The 14,248-nt window shown below is 50.2% G+C and overlaps 1 protein-coding gene across 1 annotated transcript in view; it reads right to left on the bottom strand.

Moving 5' to 3' along the window:
- Positions 1–565: 565 nt before the first annotated feature.
- SULT2B1 (sulfotransferase family 2B member 1) overlaps positions 566–14,248 on the bottom strand; it is a 33,577-nt gene continuing 19,894 nt past the window's right edge. Inside the window, exons 3-7 of the mRNA XM_027080073.1 lie at positions 8,346–8,554; positions 5,935–6,061; positions 5,622–5,716; positions 2,798–2,978; positions 566–785 (exon numbers count right to left, since the gene is read on the bottom strand). Of these exons, the coding sequence (XP_026935874.1) occupies positions 592–785; positions 2,798–2,978; positions 5,622–5,716; positions 5,935–6,061; positions 8,346–8,554 (806 nt within the window). The 3' untranslated portion in view covers positions 566–591. The remainder of the gene's footprint in view (positions 786–2,797; positions 2,979–5,621; positions 5,717–5,934; positions 6,062–8,345; positions 8,555–14,248) is intronic.

The following is a 14,248-nucleotide window of genomic DNA, read 5'->3' as shown; positions in this document are numbered from 1 at the left end:
TGGTGAGGATACGCCTGTTGGGGAACAGGTCAGGGCCATGGAGAGGGACCCAGCAGGTGCTGGAACTGTTTTGTGGGCGCTAAGGGGGGAGCTGTTAGGGCTGCCTTTTACCCCTGCTCAGAATAAAGCTGCTTCGTGCCAGAAACTTGCATTTCCACAGTCTCATTGGAGACCCAGGAGTCCAGACCTGACCCCCCTACTCCCTCAGACCCAGAAGTCCGGGGCGCCAACACCCTCCTCCCCAAGGAGCCAGGGGCCCTGGTCGGCATCACTCTGCTTCCCAAGGATCCAGGGGTCTGGGCTGCAGCACCCTGACCCTAGGGGGGTCAGGTGCCCAGTGCTGGCCTCCCTTCCCCCACCTTTGCCTCTGGGAGAGGCTTCTGAATCACCGACCCCACTGGCGTGCCAGGTGGGTTAGCGGACCTCGCCCTCCCCAGGCCTTGGGTGCCCTGCTCGTGTCCCCACCCCGGCCTCGGTGGCCGGCAGAGGCGCCCCGTCCGCCCTCGCGCGCCCCCTGCCGCCCGCCTGCGGCACGCCACCTCCAAGGCGCATCGAGGAGCCGGGGCAGTAGCGATGCGTTTATTCTCAGGGTCACGGATGGGGTGGCTCGGAGGCCTGGTCTGGGCTGGGACTCGGGTCGGGACTGGGGTCGGGGTCCGGACCGGCGTCCTCGGGGTCCATGTCCCAGGGGAAGGTCGGCAGCCCCCGCATCCGCTCGCGGTAGACTCGGTCGAAGGCTTCGCTCTGCGCCACCGTGAAGTGGTTCTTCCAGTCACCGCAGATCCCTGGAGGGAAGGGAGGGACGGCCGAGGTGAGGAGTATCCAGAGCATCGTCCCCCGCCCCCAAGATCCCAGCACCTTCTTTCCCACCTCCTGTCCTTTGCCTATGGCGTTCCCTTTGCAAGAAGCGCTGGCCTTCCCCCGGCCCCCTCCATCTCCATTTTTAACCCCTTTCCCTCCTGCGATGATGGCTGACACTTACTTACACTGGCAACCAGTCGCCTGGCCAGACCCCTGGGCGCCATTCTTGCCCCCTCCCTCCCTCAGCTTCCTCCTGCCCTACTCCTCCCTCCAGCAGACCTCCTACCTTCCTCCACCGACCTCTTAAATCTCTACCCAGAACATCCGCCTCCTCACCTAGCATTCCTGCACATCCTTCCCAGCCCCTGTATCACCTCCCCTGTGCCCTGTCCCTCACCTCCCTTGCTAGAACAGGGCTTCCTCGCTCCAGTGTTCCAACGCCTCCACTACCTTCAGTATTGCTCTGACACTGGGAACCAGTGCTTTCCCTGCACTTAGTGGGGAAAGTGCATGCTGGCGGTTTGCCAGGATTCACTCCTTAGCCCCTCACAGCAACCGAGAAGGTAAGGGGCATGACTTTGCTAGTTCTCTGTGCCCCGAGGTGAGCACTCAGATCCCTCAAGTTTCTTATCGCATGGGATAACCAGGGCCACTAGCCTTTACCTGGAATCCTGGGGCCAAAGTCATTTGGATCACAGTATTTTTTTTTTTAACATCTTTATTGGAGTATAAATGCTTTACAATGTTGTGTTGGTTTCTGCTGTATAACAAAGTGAATCAGCTATATGTATACATGTATGCCCATATCCCCTCCCTCTCACCCTCCCTATCCCACCCCTCTAGGTGGTCACTAAGCACGGAACTGATCTCCCTGTGCAACGCAGCTGCTTCCCACTAGCTATTTTACATTTGGTAGTGTATATATGTCCATGTCACTCTCTCACTTCATCCCAGCTTACCCTTCCCCCTCCCCGTGGATCACAGTATTTTGAATTTTAACAAATATACCACATTACATGACACCCCTAGTGAGGTCTGGGGGGCTCCCTGTGGTGGGCTGAATAATGAGCTCCCACCAAGATGTCCACGACCTAACCCTTAGAACCTATGAATATGTGACCTGACACGGCAAAAGGGACTTCGCAGATGTGATTAAGTTAAAGATCTTGACGCTTAATGGCAAACATCCTTATAAGAGGATGCAGGAGGGTCAGCGTCAGAGAGTAGAAGATGTTTTTGAAGGTGGAGGAAGGGGCCACGAGCCAAGGGATGCAGGCGGGTCTGGAAACTGTAAAGGCCGGGAACCAATTCTCCCCTAGAGTCTCCAGAAAGAACACGGTACTGACACTTTAATTTTAGCCCAGTGAGGCTGATTTTGGACCTCTGACATCCAGAATGGTAAGGGAGTGAATGTGTGTGGTTTTCTTTTTAATCTTTTCTTTTTTTTTTTCTTTTTTTGGCTGCACCGTGCGAGATCTTAGTTCCCCAACCCCGGGGCCACGGCAGTGAGTCCTAACCACTGGACTGCCAGGAAATGCCCTGAATGTGTGTGGTTTTTTAAGGCACACAGTTTGTGGTATTTGGTTCCAGCAGAAATAGAAAACTAATACACTCCCACCCTCAGCCTGTAACCCAACACTTGAATATTTCTGGGGTGAACTTTAATGCTAAGAAGGATTCCCAAGGACTCCAGATAGCCTCACAGCGTTCAGAGCTGGCTATGGCAACGCCCTGATGCGTCTTCTTCCCACGGGGAGCTCTCTGGGAGTGGTGGGTCTGAGACGGCAGGCACATCCGCAGCACCAGCTGTGTGCCAGGCCCCGTGCTAAGCCCTGTGTGTGGATTCATGGGTCCACAGTGACCCCATGAAGGCAGCCCTGTTGGAGCATCCCCATGTAACAGCTGGGGAGACAGGCCCAGAGAGGTTAAATAACTGGCCCAAGACACACAGCCAGGCAGTGGCCTAACGGGGCTTGGAACTCCAGAGTCCCCTCACCTTTCCGGAGGAAGGCACCATGGCTCTGGTCCAGCAGGCTGGGGGGCAGCAGGGAGAAGTTGGACATGGTGTTGGCTTTCATGGCTTTGAAGGCCGAGTGCGCCACGACGGACTCCAGCGCTTCCTCGCCCAGCGGCCGGCCCAGGAACTGACAGATGCGCTGCACGGAACTGTGGAGATCCTGGGGGCAGGGGAGAGGGGTCAGGGGATGAGTCAGCGGAGGGAGGGGAGCCCAGACCAGGAAGGAGCATCAGTCCCAGAGTTCATTTGCCTGACTCCCAACCCAGACCTGGAATCTGGGTGATTCTGCCTCTTTGCCTCAGTTTCCTCACCTCCAAGCCGAAGGGTTGGGCTATGGCCTCTGAAGGTTTTTGACAGTGTGGGGTTTTGGAGGGTTCTGTGGGTGGGAGGGAAGGGGTGGGCCTGGGTCAGAGGTCACAGCAGGGGGCAGAGGTCAGTCCAGCATCTTATGGAGAGTCACCCTCTTTCAGGTTTGAAACGGGTGTCGACTGGTCTGCGCCCCAAACTGCCCCCCACCCCAGGTCCCCATCCCAGAACAGCCAGACTCCTGGCCCGGCCTAACCTCCCCTTGCCCCTTCCCCCTCTTGCCCCTGTCAGTCAACAGCCCAGTCTCTCCTGCTTCAACTCTCTGCCATATCCCCCCCTTTGTGTCCCCACAGCCCCTAGCACTGGCCAGGCCTTGTCCTCTCCCTCTGGACCCTCGCCTCACCCTCCTCCCCGGCCTCCCTGCCTCCAGTCCCTCACACCCAGAGCTCACCCTGCCCCTCCCCTGTTCCCAGCCCTCCTGTGGCTTCCCAGGGCCCCAGTCCCCAGGCCTCACTTTTAAGGACAGGCATGGCCTGGTCTTTCCTCTCCTTCCCTGTGCTTTCCTCCCTGCAGGCCTTGGCATGGGGCTGCCAGGAGTGCCCTGCACCACCCTTCTCCACCTGACGAACTTACCCGTCCAGATGCAGCTCAAGTATCACCTCCCTCATGACTGACGGTTCCAGTCACTGTGGATTAAGCACCTACTGTGTACCGATCTCTAGTCCAAGCCCCTCATGTGTATTTTGCCAATCCTCCCAATAGCCTGGCAGAGGGCTGTCATTACCCCCATCAGTAAATGGAGGCCCAGAGAGGGGAAGACACTTTCCAGGGTCACACAGCCAAGGAGGAGCTCAGATTTGAGTCTCCAAAGCCCACAATCCTCTCTTCTATCTCCCTGACTTCCCTGATACGCAGCGCCCGGCACAGTCAGCCTTCTGGTCAGTTCCACCGACCCCACGGCCCAGATTTTCCAGGTCATTCTTGGTTTCATAAGCCTCCATCCCTTTATCCTCTTGAACCACTGACGTGTCCCAGAAATTCTAACATGTTGGCAGCTCCTCACACTCAGGGGCAGCCCAGAAGCTCGGTCAGGCTGCGTGGCCCAGTTTTTGGTTCAGAGAACAAAGCTTGATGGAAAACAGAGGGGAGGGGTGATGCCGAAATCTTTTCTAGATCTTTCCATCAAAAGAGATTTACCAGGGTGGAAAAAAAAAAAAAACAAACCCATGGGGTCTGCAGTGAAGAGCTGTGCGCCTCAGGCAGCTTCTCAACTCTCTCGAGGTTATAAGCCCCCACTTTCCTCCTCTATAAAATGGGGGCGATAATAATATTGGGGTGAACCATTTAAAAATTACCATATTTTGCAGTTTGAGAGGCGGAAACGTTGGCTATTATGGTTATTATTAATCAGATAGGCCCTTGCTCAGAACCTAATTACTCTTACTTTGGCACACTATACTAACACTTTGCTGTACCTTGTCAGACGGTTACAATATGCCAAAGCCAGGTACTGTGGTCCTTAAGAACCCTCTGAGCCAGCATTTTCCACCCATTTTAAGAATGAGACCTCTGAGGCTCTGAGATTTTAAAGAGGGTTTTAATGGCTTTTTGAACACCAAAATCCAGGCTCTTTCTGCTACACAAAGTACCAACAAAAAGGAGGATACGAAAAATACATGAAATGCACACACAGGAAGAGAACCTGTCTGGGGCCGTTGGTGAAGGAACACGTATTGGGAACCGCTTAGATTCCCAGCCTCTCAGAACAGATCTTTGTTAAGAACACAGAAGAGTTGGACACGTTCACTGTGGATTGGTCCATCTGGAAGCCCAGCGTCCTCCTTACAGCCGGGCAAAGTCATAGTCATTCTGCATGGTCCCTTCTTCCAGGCAGCCCTTCCTGATTGCCCCAGCCAGAAGGCCTCTCTCTCCCAGGTGCCTGCCCCAGGGATGTTTGACGGGGTCCAGACAGGCTCCCCGTCTGCCTCCAAAGGCTGTCTCCTTCCACTGCTTCCCTCTGCCTTTCAGGTCACAACCGTAGTGAAACCATCATCACTTCCCATGGGTCACAGTTTTGTATCGTCTCATTTAACCTATCACGTCCCCTGCTCAGAGGCCACCTGTAGCTCCCACCTACTCAGAGAAAAGCCAAAATCCTCACTGTGGGTCCCATCCCCTCTGTGCCTTCATTTCCCACCCTACCCCCTCTCAGCTCTGGCCACTCCAGCCTCTTTGCTCTCCTTGGAACACATCAATCACACTCTCACCTCAGGGCCTTTGCACTGGCTCTTCCCTCTGCCCAAAACACTTTTCCCCAGATAGCTCCATGGCTCTCCCCTGACCACCATTCTGAAAATCGTGCCCACACACATTCCGAATCCTCCTTCCCCACTTGCCTTTTCTCCTTAGCTCTCTGCCATCTGGGAAGGGGAGCTGGAGGGCGTGAAGAAGGGAGGAGTGAGGGGGCGCTGGGTGGAGGTGCGGGAGGGGGAATCACCTGCTGCAGCTCCTCGTAGGTGATAAACAAGAAGTTCTCTTTGCCCTGCATCCGAATCCAGCCCTTAATGTGGTCGAACCAGGAGCCGAACTGCACTGAGGGCAGAGAGACAGGCAGGGTGAGGGATGGGCAGCTGGGCCACCCCCCGCTGGGGCTCAGAGGGGCCCAACTAGCCCCACATGGCCCCAGGCTTTTGCTCCTTAGAGCTGGAGGCCTCCCTCCAAGCTCCCCATCCCTGCCTCTCCCCAGCTCCTTCTTATCCCTTCTCTGTCCACTAGGGGCTCCCCCCACCTCACTCTGCCCCAGTCCTCACCTTCGCCTTTGAGGAAGTTCTTCAGGAACTGGTCAGGCGTGCCAGGGTCCTTCAACTGCCTGGCGATCTTGGAGTAGTGATAGAGCGAGACCACCACGTCCCGGGGGTTCCGGCCCATGTAGATCACCTGTGTGTGGGTGTTGGGAAGAGGGGAGAAGATGTCAGACCCCGAGGTTTTGTGCCCTCAAGACCTCTCTCTTCTGATCCTGCAGCAGGACGGACTCAGGGTAGACTTCTCAAGGGACTTCCTAGCTAATGGGAGTTCAGATCAGTTCACCTCAATCCACAGGAGGGGAGAGCTCCCTCCAACCACATTCTAGGAAAAGAGAGGGACTGTTTCAAGACCAGGTGGAGGGACAATTTGGCTTCAGGAAATAAAGAGTGGAAGAGGAAGGCCTGGGATTCAGGGTAAGGGAGATCATGGTGAGGGGTGTTGACCAAGAGAAGGACAGTCACCTTTCCTTCCCATTCCTGCAGAGGAGGCCCCAACCTCCTCCCCTGCCTCCCAGCCTCCACACAGCCCCATAGGGTCTTTCTGTACCCAGAGCTGACCATGCCCTCCTTGGCTCTCCAGCGCCCCAGAGTGGAGTCCCAGACCCTGGGTCTGGCATTCAAGGCCCTGATCACCTGGTTCCAATCTGTTTACCGTCTTGATAGTCCACAACTAACCCCACTCCAGCCGCATCAGATCTGTCCTTCCCCAGGACCAAGGTCAGCCACCCAGGTGGTCAGCCATGGCTATGTGGCCAACCTCCAACAAAAACCCTGCATGCCGAGGTTCGGGTGAGCTTCCTTGGTGATACTCCGTGTGTGTTGTCACATGTCATTGCTGGAGGACTGAGCACTGTCCATGCAGCTCCACTGGGAGAGAGATAACTTGAAGCTGGTGGCTGGTCTCATCCTCCCCCAGGCACCTCTTCCCTTCATCTTTTTTTTTTTTTTTGCCTCGCCACACGGCTTGTGGGATTTTAGTTCCCTGACTGGGGATTGAACCTGGGCCCTCGGCAGTGTGAGCACAAAGTCCTAACCACTGGACCGCCAGGGAATTCCCACCTCTTCCTTTCATTGACCTTAATCTCTATCCTTCCTCCGTGATAAGCTATAATCGTGAGTATAACAGCTTTGCTGAGTTCTGGAGTCCTTCTAGTGAATCACTGAACCTGAAGGTGGTCTTGGGGACCCCTAGATTGCAATCTGATCTCTTCTCTGTCTATACTCACTTCCTTCCTTGGTGATCCCACCAGTCTCCTGGCTTTAATTTCTCTGTCTCTGTCTCTCTGTCTGTCTCTGTTTCTCTCTGTCTCTGTCTCTCTCCATATATATATATATATATATATATATATATATATATATATACACATCTCAATAGGTTGCAAATAGATGTGTCCAGCCCACATCTCTCCTGTCAAATCCAGATTTGTCTATCTCACTGCCCATTGGCATCCTCCACCTGGGTGTCGATGGGTCACAGCAGAGCCATCTTCCTCCCAAACCTCTCCTCCGCAACCTCTTCGTCTCAGTTCATGGCAGCTCCATCCTCCCAGTTGCTTAAACCAAACCCCCTGCAGTCACCCTTGACTCATCTGTTTCTCTCACACCCACATCCAACCTGCCAGCCACTCTTCCTGGTTCCATCTTCCAAATACACTCCAAACCCAGCCATTTTTCTTCACCTCCCTGTGGCCACCACCCTGTTTGCCTCCATTGTCACCTCCTCCCTGGTACCTGGCTTCTGCCCTCACCCTGATGGTCTGTTCCCTGACTTGCAGCCAGAGGGCGCCTGTGAAAACCTAAGTTGGATCCTGTTTCTCCTTGGCTCTGAGCCCTCCCCTGGCTCCTGTCTCAATCAGCGACAAGAAAACTCCCCACAGCCCTGCACATTTTGGTCCCTGTTACCTCTCTGACCTCATCTCTCTTCCTCTCTCCCTTGCTCACTTAGATGCAACCACACAGTCCTCCTTGCTGGACCTCAGGCATGCCACATCGACCCCAGGGCCTTTGCACCTGTTCGTGCCTCTGCTGGGAATGTTCTTCCCCCAGACACCCCCTTTGGCTTCCTTCCCTCACCTCCCAGGTCTTTACTCAATCCACGCCTTCTTACTGAGGCCTCCTTTGACCACCCTATTTATAATTGCAACCCGTACCCCTAACTCTAACCCCCACGTTCCCCTCCTTCTCGATGTGAACTGATCACCTTGGATGTATTCGATCTTTTCCTTATTTACTCCATCTATTCTTTGTCTGTCCCCTTTAGAATGTGGGCTCATAAGGCAGGTGTTCCTTGGGTGTGTATTTGCTGCTGTTCTAGATCAGGGCCGGGCACACAGTAGGTCCTCAATAAATAGGTGCTGAGTTCATCAGTTAGTTATACTTTGCCCCACCAACACACACTCCCCTCCATCCTCCCGCACCTTGGCCTTGGAGTTGAAGAAGGCCTTGGTGAAGAGCTGGATGGGGAGGTGAGAACTCATGAGGCGAGGGCTGGGCTGGTCGGGGAGGTTGAAGGCACCCATGATGGCCTCACACCAGGGCGACCGCTTCCAAATGGGCACTGAGCGGATCCAGGAGGGGTCCCCGTCCTTTAGGATTAAGCTGAGGATCTCAATCATCCAGTTTGTGCCTGTTGGAAGAATTGGGCAAATTAATCAGAAGTGGGGAGGGGTGAAGGGGGGATACAATCAAATTCATAATGGCTGCATTATTGTACAATTTGCTACATATGTTTAATGCATGGATTCCTCACACAGCACAGAAGTTAGGATTGGTTATGTTTTTTTAAAATTGAAGTATAGTTGATTTACAATCTTGTGTTAGTTTCAGGTGTACAACAAAGTGATTCAGATATTTTATATATATATCTTTTTCAGATTCTTTTCCATTGTAGGTTATTACAAGATATTGAATATAGTTCCCTGTGCTACACAGTAGGTCCTTGCTGTTTATCTCTTTTATATATAGTAGTGTGTATCTGTTAATCCCAAACTCCTAATTTATCCCTCCCTCTTCCCACTTAGGGTTGGTTATCTTTATTTTCAAAGCAGGAAATTGAAGCTCAAAGAAACAAAGTTGCTAACTAAGGCGGCAAAGCTTGGAAGTGGCAACTGTCCACCCAACCCCATTTCGTTTCTCTACCGGGAATATGACAGGACGACATTTTTCCAGCCTCCCCTGAAGCTACATGTGGGACCGTGGGACTGAGTTCTGGCCAAGGAAGTGCGGTGGCAGCCATGTGCAGCCATTTCCAGACTTGGCCCATAAACACCGGCCACGTGACACCTCCTCTCCACCCCCCCACCCCCACCCCCTCCCCCTGCTGGCTGAGTGCAGAGATGCCAGTGGAAACTGGGGCTCCTGGGGATGGCAGAGCCATAAGATGGAAGGAGCCAGGATGCTGGAGACTGCATGGATTTCCCCCCCCCCACTTCCCCCCATCTATCCAGCACTAGCTGGAATTTACAGGAATGAGAAATAAATTTCTTTTTTTTTTTTTTGGCGGCGCCACGCAGCTTGTGGGATCTTAATTCCCCAACCAGGTATTGAGCCCGGGCCCTCGGCAGTGAAAGCATGGAGTCCTAACCACTGGACTGCCAGGGAATTCCCAAGAAATAAATTGCTATTGGGTCCAGCTTCTGAGATTCTGAAGCACTCCGTTAATACATAGAGGAAGCTGGAACTGAATTCAGGTGGCTAGACTTGAAATCTCAGCTCTTTTCACTGCCCTTTCATGGGGGTAAGCCCTTGATTTCTTGAGGGAGCCATAAACGTCACATAGTAGGAAGGGATCTCATCCATGACCCAGTTCACAGGTCTGGATTCCAGGAGATTACAGGTAGGTCAGATGAGAAATCATCGTAATGTGAACAATCACCTGGCATTAGTATTATATTGTCCTGGATTCTAAGAACTACCCCGTGCCAGTTCCCAGTGTATCGCCTCTCAGCTCCAAATCCACTCTTGGTTGCCCTGCTTTGTGCCCTTGGAGCTGTGTAAACGGATCTCCTTTGCCACCTAGCGCAATGTGAAGCTTTGTCAGTAGAGGGCGCAGAGGAACCCTGCAGAAGGATGGGGTTTCTCTTCCTGGTTCTCCTGGGCTCCTCCCAGCCAGCTCTTGTGATGGACAGCGGCCAGCAGTGCAGTAGACCCAGTGACACTTACTCCCCCTCACCCCGCCCCGCATCCCAAAGCAAATTTCCTTGGGTGCTCTCTGCTTCAGTCCTAGAGGGAGGGGCTTCGCCCCGTATTGGCTCTTCCTGTATTGTTTAGGGTTCTCTTTACCCCTTGGTGTTTTAATCCCCTGTTACCACTTAATAATTCTTTTTTTGTGGGTATGTGGCAAAAGATACCTAACATGAAATTTACCAATTTAACCATTTTTAAGAGTACGGTTCTGAGGCATTAAGTACATTCACACTGTTGTGCAAACATCACTACTACCGTCTATCACCAAAGCTATTTCAAACAAAGCCTGCTGTTTGGGGAACAAATTTCCCTGTGGAGGGAAATTTGGCTATATTCATCAAAATTGCAAACGCACAGAGGCTCTGACCAAGCAATTCCATATCTAGGAATTTGTTCTACAGATAAACGCATACGTGTGCAAATGACACTTGCACAAGATGTGGCATTGTGTGTAAAGTTTATATGGTGTATAAATGCAAAAGACTGGGGACTTCCCCGGTAGTGCAGTGGTTAAGAATCCGCCTGCCAATGCAGGGGACATGAGTTCGAGCCCTGGTCCGGGAAGATCCCACATGCCGCGGAGCGACTAAGCCCCCACAGCTACTGAAGCCCGTGTGCCTAGAGCCCCTGTTCTGCAACAAGAGAAGCCACCACAATGAGAAGCACGTGCACTGCAGTGAAGAGTAGCCCCCGCTCACCCCAACTAGAGAAAGCCCAGCCCACGTGCAGCAAGGAAGACCCCCAACGCAGCCAAAAATAAATAAATAAATTTAAAAAAATAAATAAATGCAGAAGATTGGAAACCAGGAAAAGCTAATCAGTGAGGAACTAATTAAACAAGAATTCTTGTACATCTAATGTTATGCAATACTATGGAACTGTAAGAAAAAACAAAAACCAGGAAGCTTTTGTTTACAGTTCTAAGATAGGATGATATCAAAATACAAGGAAAAAGAAGCACAACCATAAAACAAAACAAAACAAAAACATGAGGCAAAATGGCGTGTATCATGTTAACTTTTGTGGGAAAAAAGTTAAAAAAAATTATGTACACTTTTTTTTGTACATGAAAATTCTGGAAAGATACACAGAGACTACTGGTGACTGTGGGAGAAGAGAGATGTTACAGTGTAAACCTTTTTGTACCTCTTGAATTTTGAATGATGAATGCATTACTTTCTAAGAGAGAAATTAAGATATTTTAAACTTTAAAAAATAGCTAGAGTAACTGGACAACCATATGCAAACAAAGAACCTTGATCTATACCTCATACCACACATAAAAATTATCTTAAAATAGATCATAGACTTTAGTGTAAAATCTAAAACTGTAAAGCTTCTAGAAGAAAATATAAAGGCCATCTTTATGCCTTTGGTTTAGGAAAAGATTTCATAGCTGTGACATCAAAAGTCTGATCCATTAAAGAAAAAATTGACAATTGGAGCTCATCAAAATTTAAACTTTTGCTCTGAGAAGACACTGAAAAGAAAATGAAAAGACAAGCCACAGACTCGGAGAAAATATTTGCAAAAGGCATATCTGATAAAGGATGTGTACTCAGATTATATAAAGAACTCTCAAAACTCAATAATTAGAAAACAAACAACCCAGTTAAAAAGAGGAAAAAAAAAAAAAAGAAAAGTGGAACAGACACATTACCAAGAAAGATAATGATGGCTAGTAAGCCCCTGAAAAGATGCTCAACATCATTAGCCACTAGAGACATGCAAATTCGAACCACAGTGAGATACTAGAACACATCTGTTAGAATGACTTTTTTAAAAACTTGACAATATCAAGTGCTGACAAGGAAGCAGAGCATCTGGAGCCCACCGATGTTGCTGGAGAGAATGCAAGAGGGTAAACCAGCTTGCCAAAAAGTGCAAGATGGTTTCCACTGTGGAAACCAGTTTGACAGTTTCTCATAAAGTTAAGCATACATAATTCCCATAAACTCAGCAATCCCACTTCTAAGTATTTACCCAAGATAAACGAAAACGTATTTCCATGCAGACACTTGTACACAAAGCTTCATAGCAGCTGTATTCATACTCATCCCAAACTGGAAAAATACCCAGGTGTCCTTCAACAGATGAATAGATAAACCCACCGTGGTCCATCCAGCTGATGGAATACTCCTCAGCAATAAAAATATACAACTTGGATGGATCTAAAATGCATTATGCTGAGTGAAAGAAGTCAGTCTCAAAAGCTACATAGGGTACGATTCCATGTATATGACATTTTGGAAAAGCCAAAACTATTGGGGCCGCAAACAGATCAATGGTTGCCCGGGGCTGGGTTGAGGAAGGAGCTGACCACAAAGGGGTGTGAAGGGTTTTTTTGTTTGTTTTAGGTGGGTGATGGAAATGTTCTATATCTTTTTTTTTGGCCATGCCACAGGCTTGGAGGATCCTAGTTCCCCCACCAGGGATTGAACCCAGGCCTCCTGAAGTGGAAGTGCCAAGTCCTAACCACTGGACCACCAGGGAAGTCCCTGAACTGCTCTATATCTTGATTGTGGTGTATCTTGTATATGTCTCTCAAAACTCATAGAACTCCAAGAGGAATGAAAACACATCCACAGACAGATTTGTATATCAATGTTACTACAAGCATTATTCATAAGAGTCAAAGAGTGAATACAAACCAACTGATTGTTTATCAACTGATAAATGAATAAGCAGGATATAGTATAACCATATCATGGAATATTATTCGGCCATAAAAAGGGAGGAAGCACTGACAACAACTTGGATGAACCTCAAAAACATTACTCTAAGTGAAAGATACCAGACACAGAAGACCGTATATTGTATCATTCCATTTACCTGAAACGTCCAGAACGGGCAGATCCGTATAGTGAGAAAGCAGATACCTAAGGCTTAGGGATGTGGATGTGGGGATTGGGAGGTGATGGCTAATGGGTACGGAGTTTCTTGTTAGGGGTGATGAAAATGTTCTAAAGTTGACTGTAGTGATGGTTGCACAACTTGGTGAATATACTATAGCCATAGATTTTTACACTTTCAAATGGGTGAATTGTATGGTATGTGAATTATTTTTTTTAATGTTACCAAAAAGCAAAAAAAGCCTCATCGAACTCTATGCTGGAAAAGGTGAATATAATATTTTGAAAAATTTCAAAAATATTTTGAAAAACATTAAGAAGGCAGTTCCAACATTTTAGAGAAGAACTCCCCCACCCCCTGCCACCGGGCCTCTCCTGTCACTCCCTCCACCGCAGTCCCACTGACCTTCTCTTGCTTCCTCAAACTCACCGAGCCACCTCCCACCTCAGGGCCTTTGCACATGCTGTCCCTCTGTCTAGGATACCCTTTCCCACTCAAACTGCTCTGCAGATTCCAACTCTCTGCATGAACATCTTCTCCCCAGGAAGCCTGCCCTTATCCCGCAGACCTTCTTATTACCTACACTTAATGCTCTCTTCACCTTTCCTTGGGGGGGAGGGGACCCACCCTAACCCTAATTAGATAGTAATATAGGCGACTGCATGTTTAAATGAAGCCTGTATCTCCCAACAAATGTCTCCTTTGTTCAGAGCTGTGTCTCTGCACGTGGTAGACAAACAGTAAGGAGCATTTCAGTAACCGAATGGAGAAAATTAAGATCTTTCTTTCCTTCCTTCCTTCCCTCCTTCCTTCCTTCCTGAAATATTTATTGAATAAGTTCCAGGCACTGTTTTAGGTTCAAAGAACACAGCCGCGATCAAGACAAACCGGAATATCTGTACTCACTGAGCCATGTTCTAGTGAGGAAGCCAGACTAAATCAACAAATGAAAATATGATATAGTGGCCGTCAGTGAAGAAAAATATGAGGGGCGTTAGGGATAGAGAGGGACAGGATGGGGACGCTATTTTAGCCAGGGAGGTCCGGGAAGGCCTCCCAGTGGGTGTGAGAGCCAGCCCGGTGGAAGGGAGGGAGCGAGGCACACAGGGATCTGGTGGGAAGGGTGCCCCCTGGCGGAGGGACCTGCCAGTGCAAAGGCCAAGCTCACCTCGGTTCTGAACGGACCAAGGCGTCCCCCATCCGCCCCACCCCCTCCCTCTTTCCTCTTCCATTCTCCTTAGTGTACCCTTCTCATCACCCACAGCACTCTCCGTAGCACCCC

Source organism: Aethalodelphis obliquidens, unplaced genomic scaffold, assembly GCF_003676395.1.
Source record: "Aethalodelphis obliquidens isolate GAN/ISIS:26980383/991018 unplaced genomic scaffold, ASM367639v1 scaffold43, whole genome shotgun sequence".
Lineage (NCBI taxonomy): Eukaryota > Metazoa > Chordata > Mammalia > Artiodactyla > Delphinidae > Aethalodelphis > Aethalodelphis obliquidens.
The sequence above is the reverse complement of the archived record's forward strand: the minus strand, read 5'-3'. Positions and strand labels throughout refer to the sequence as shown.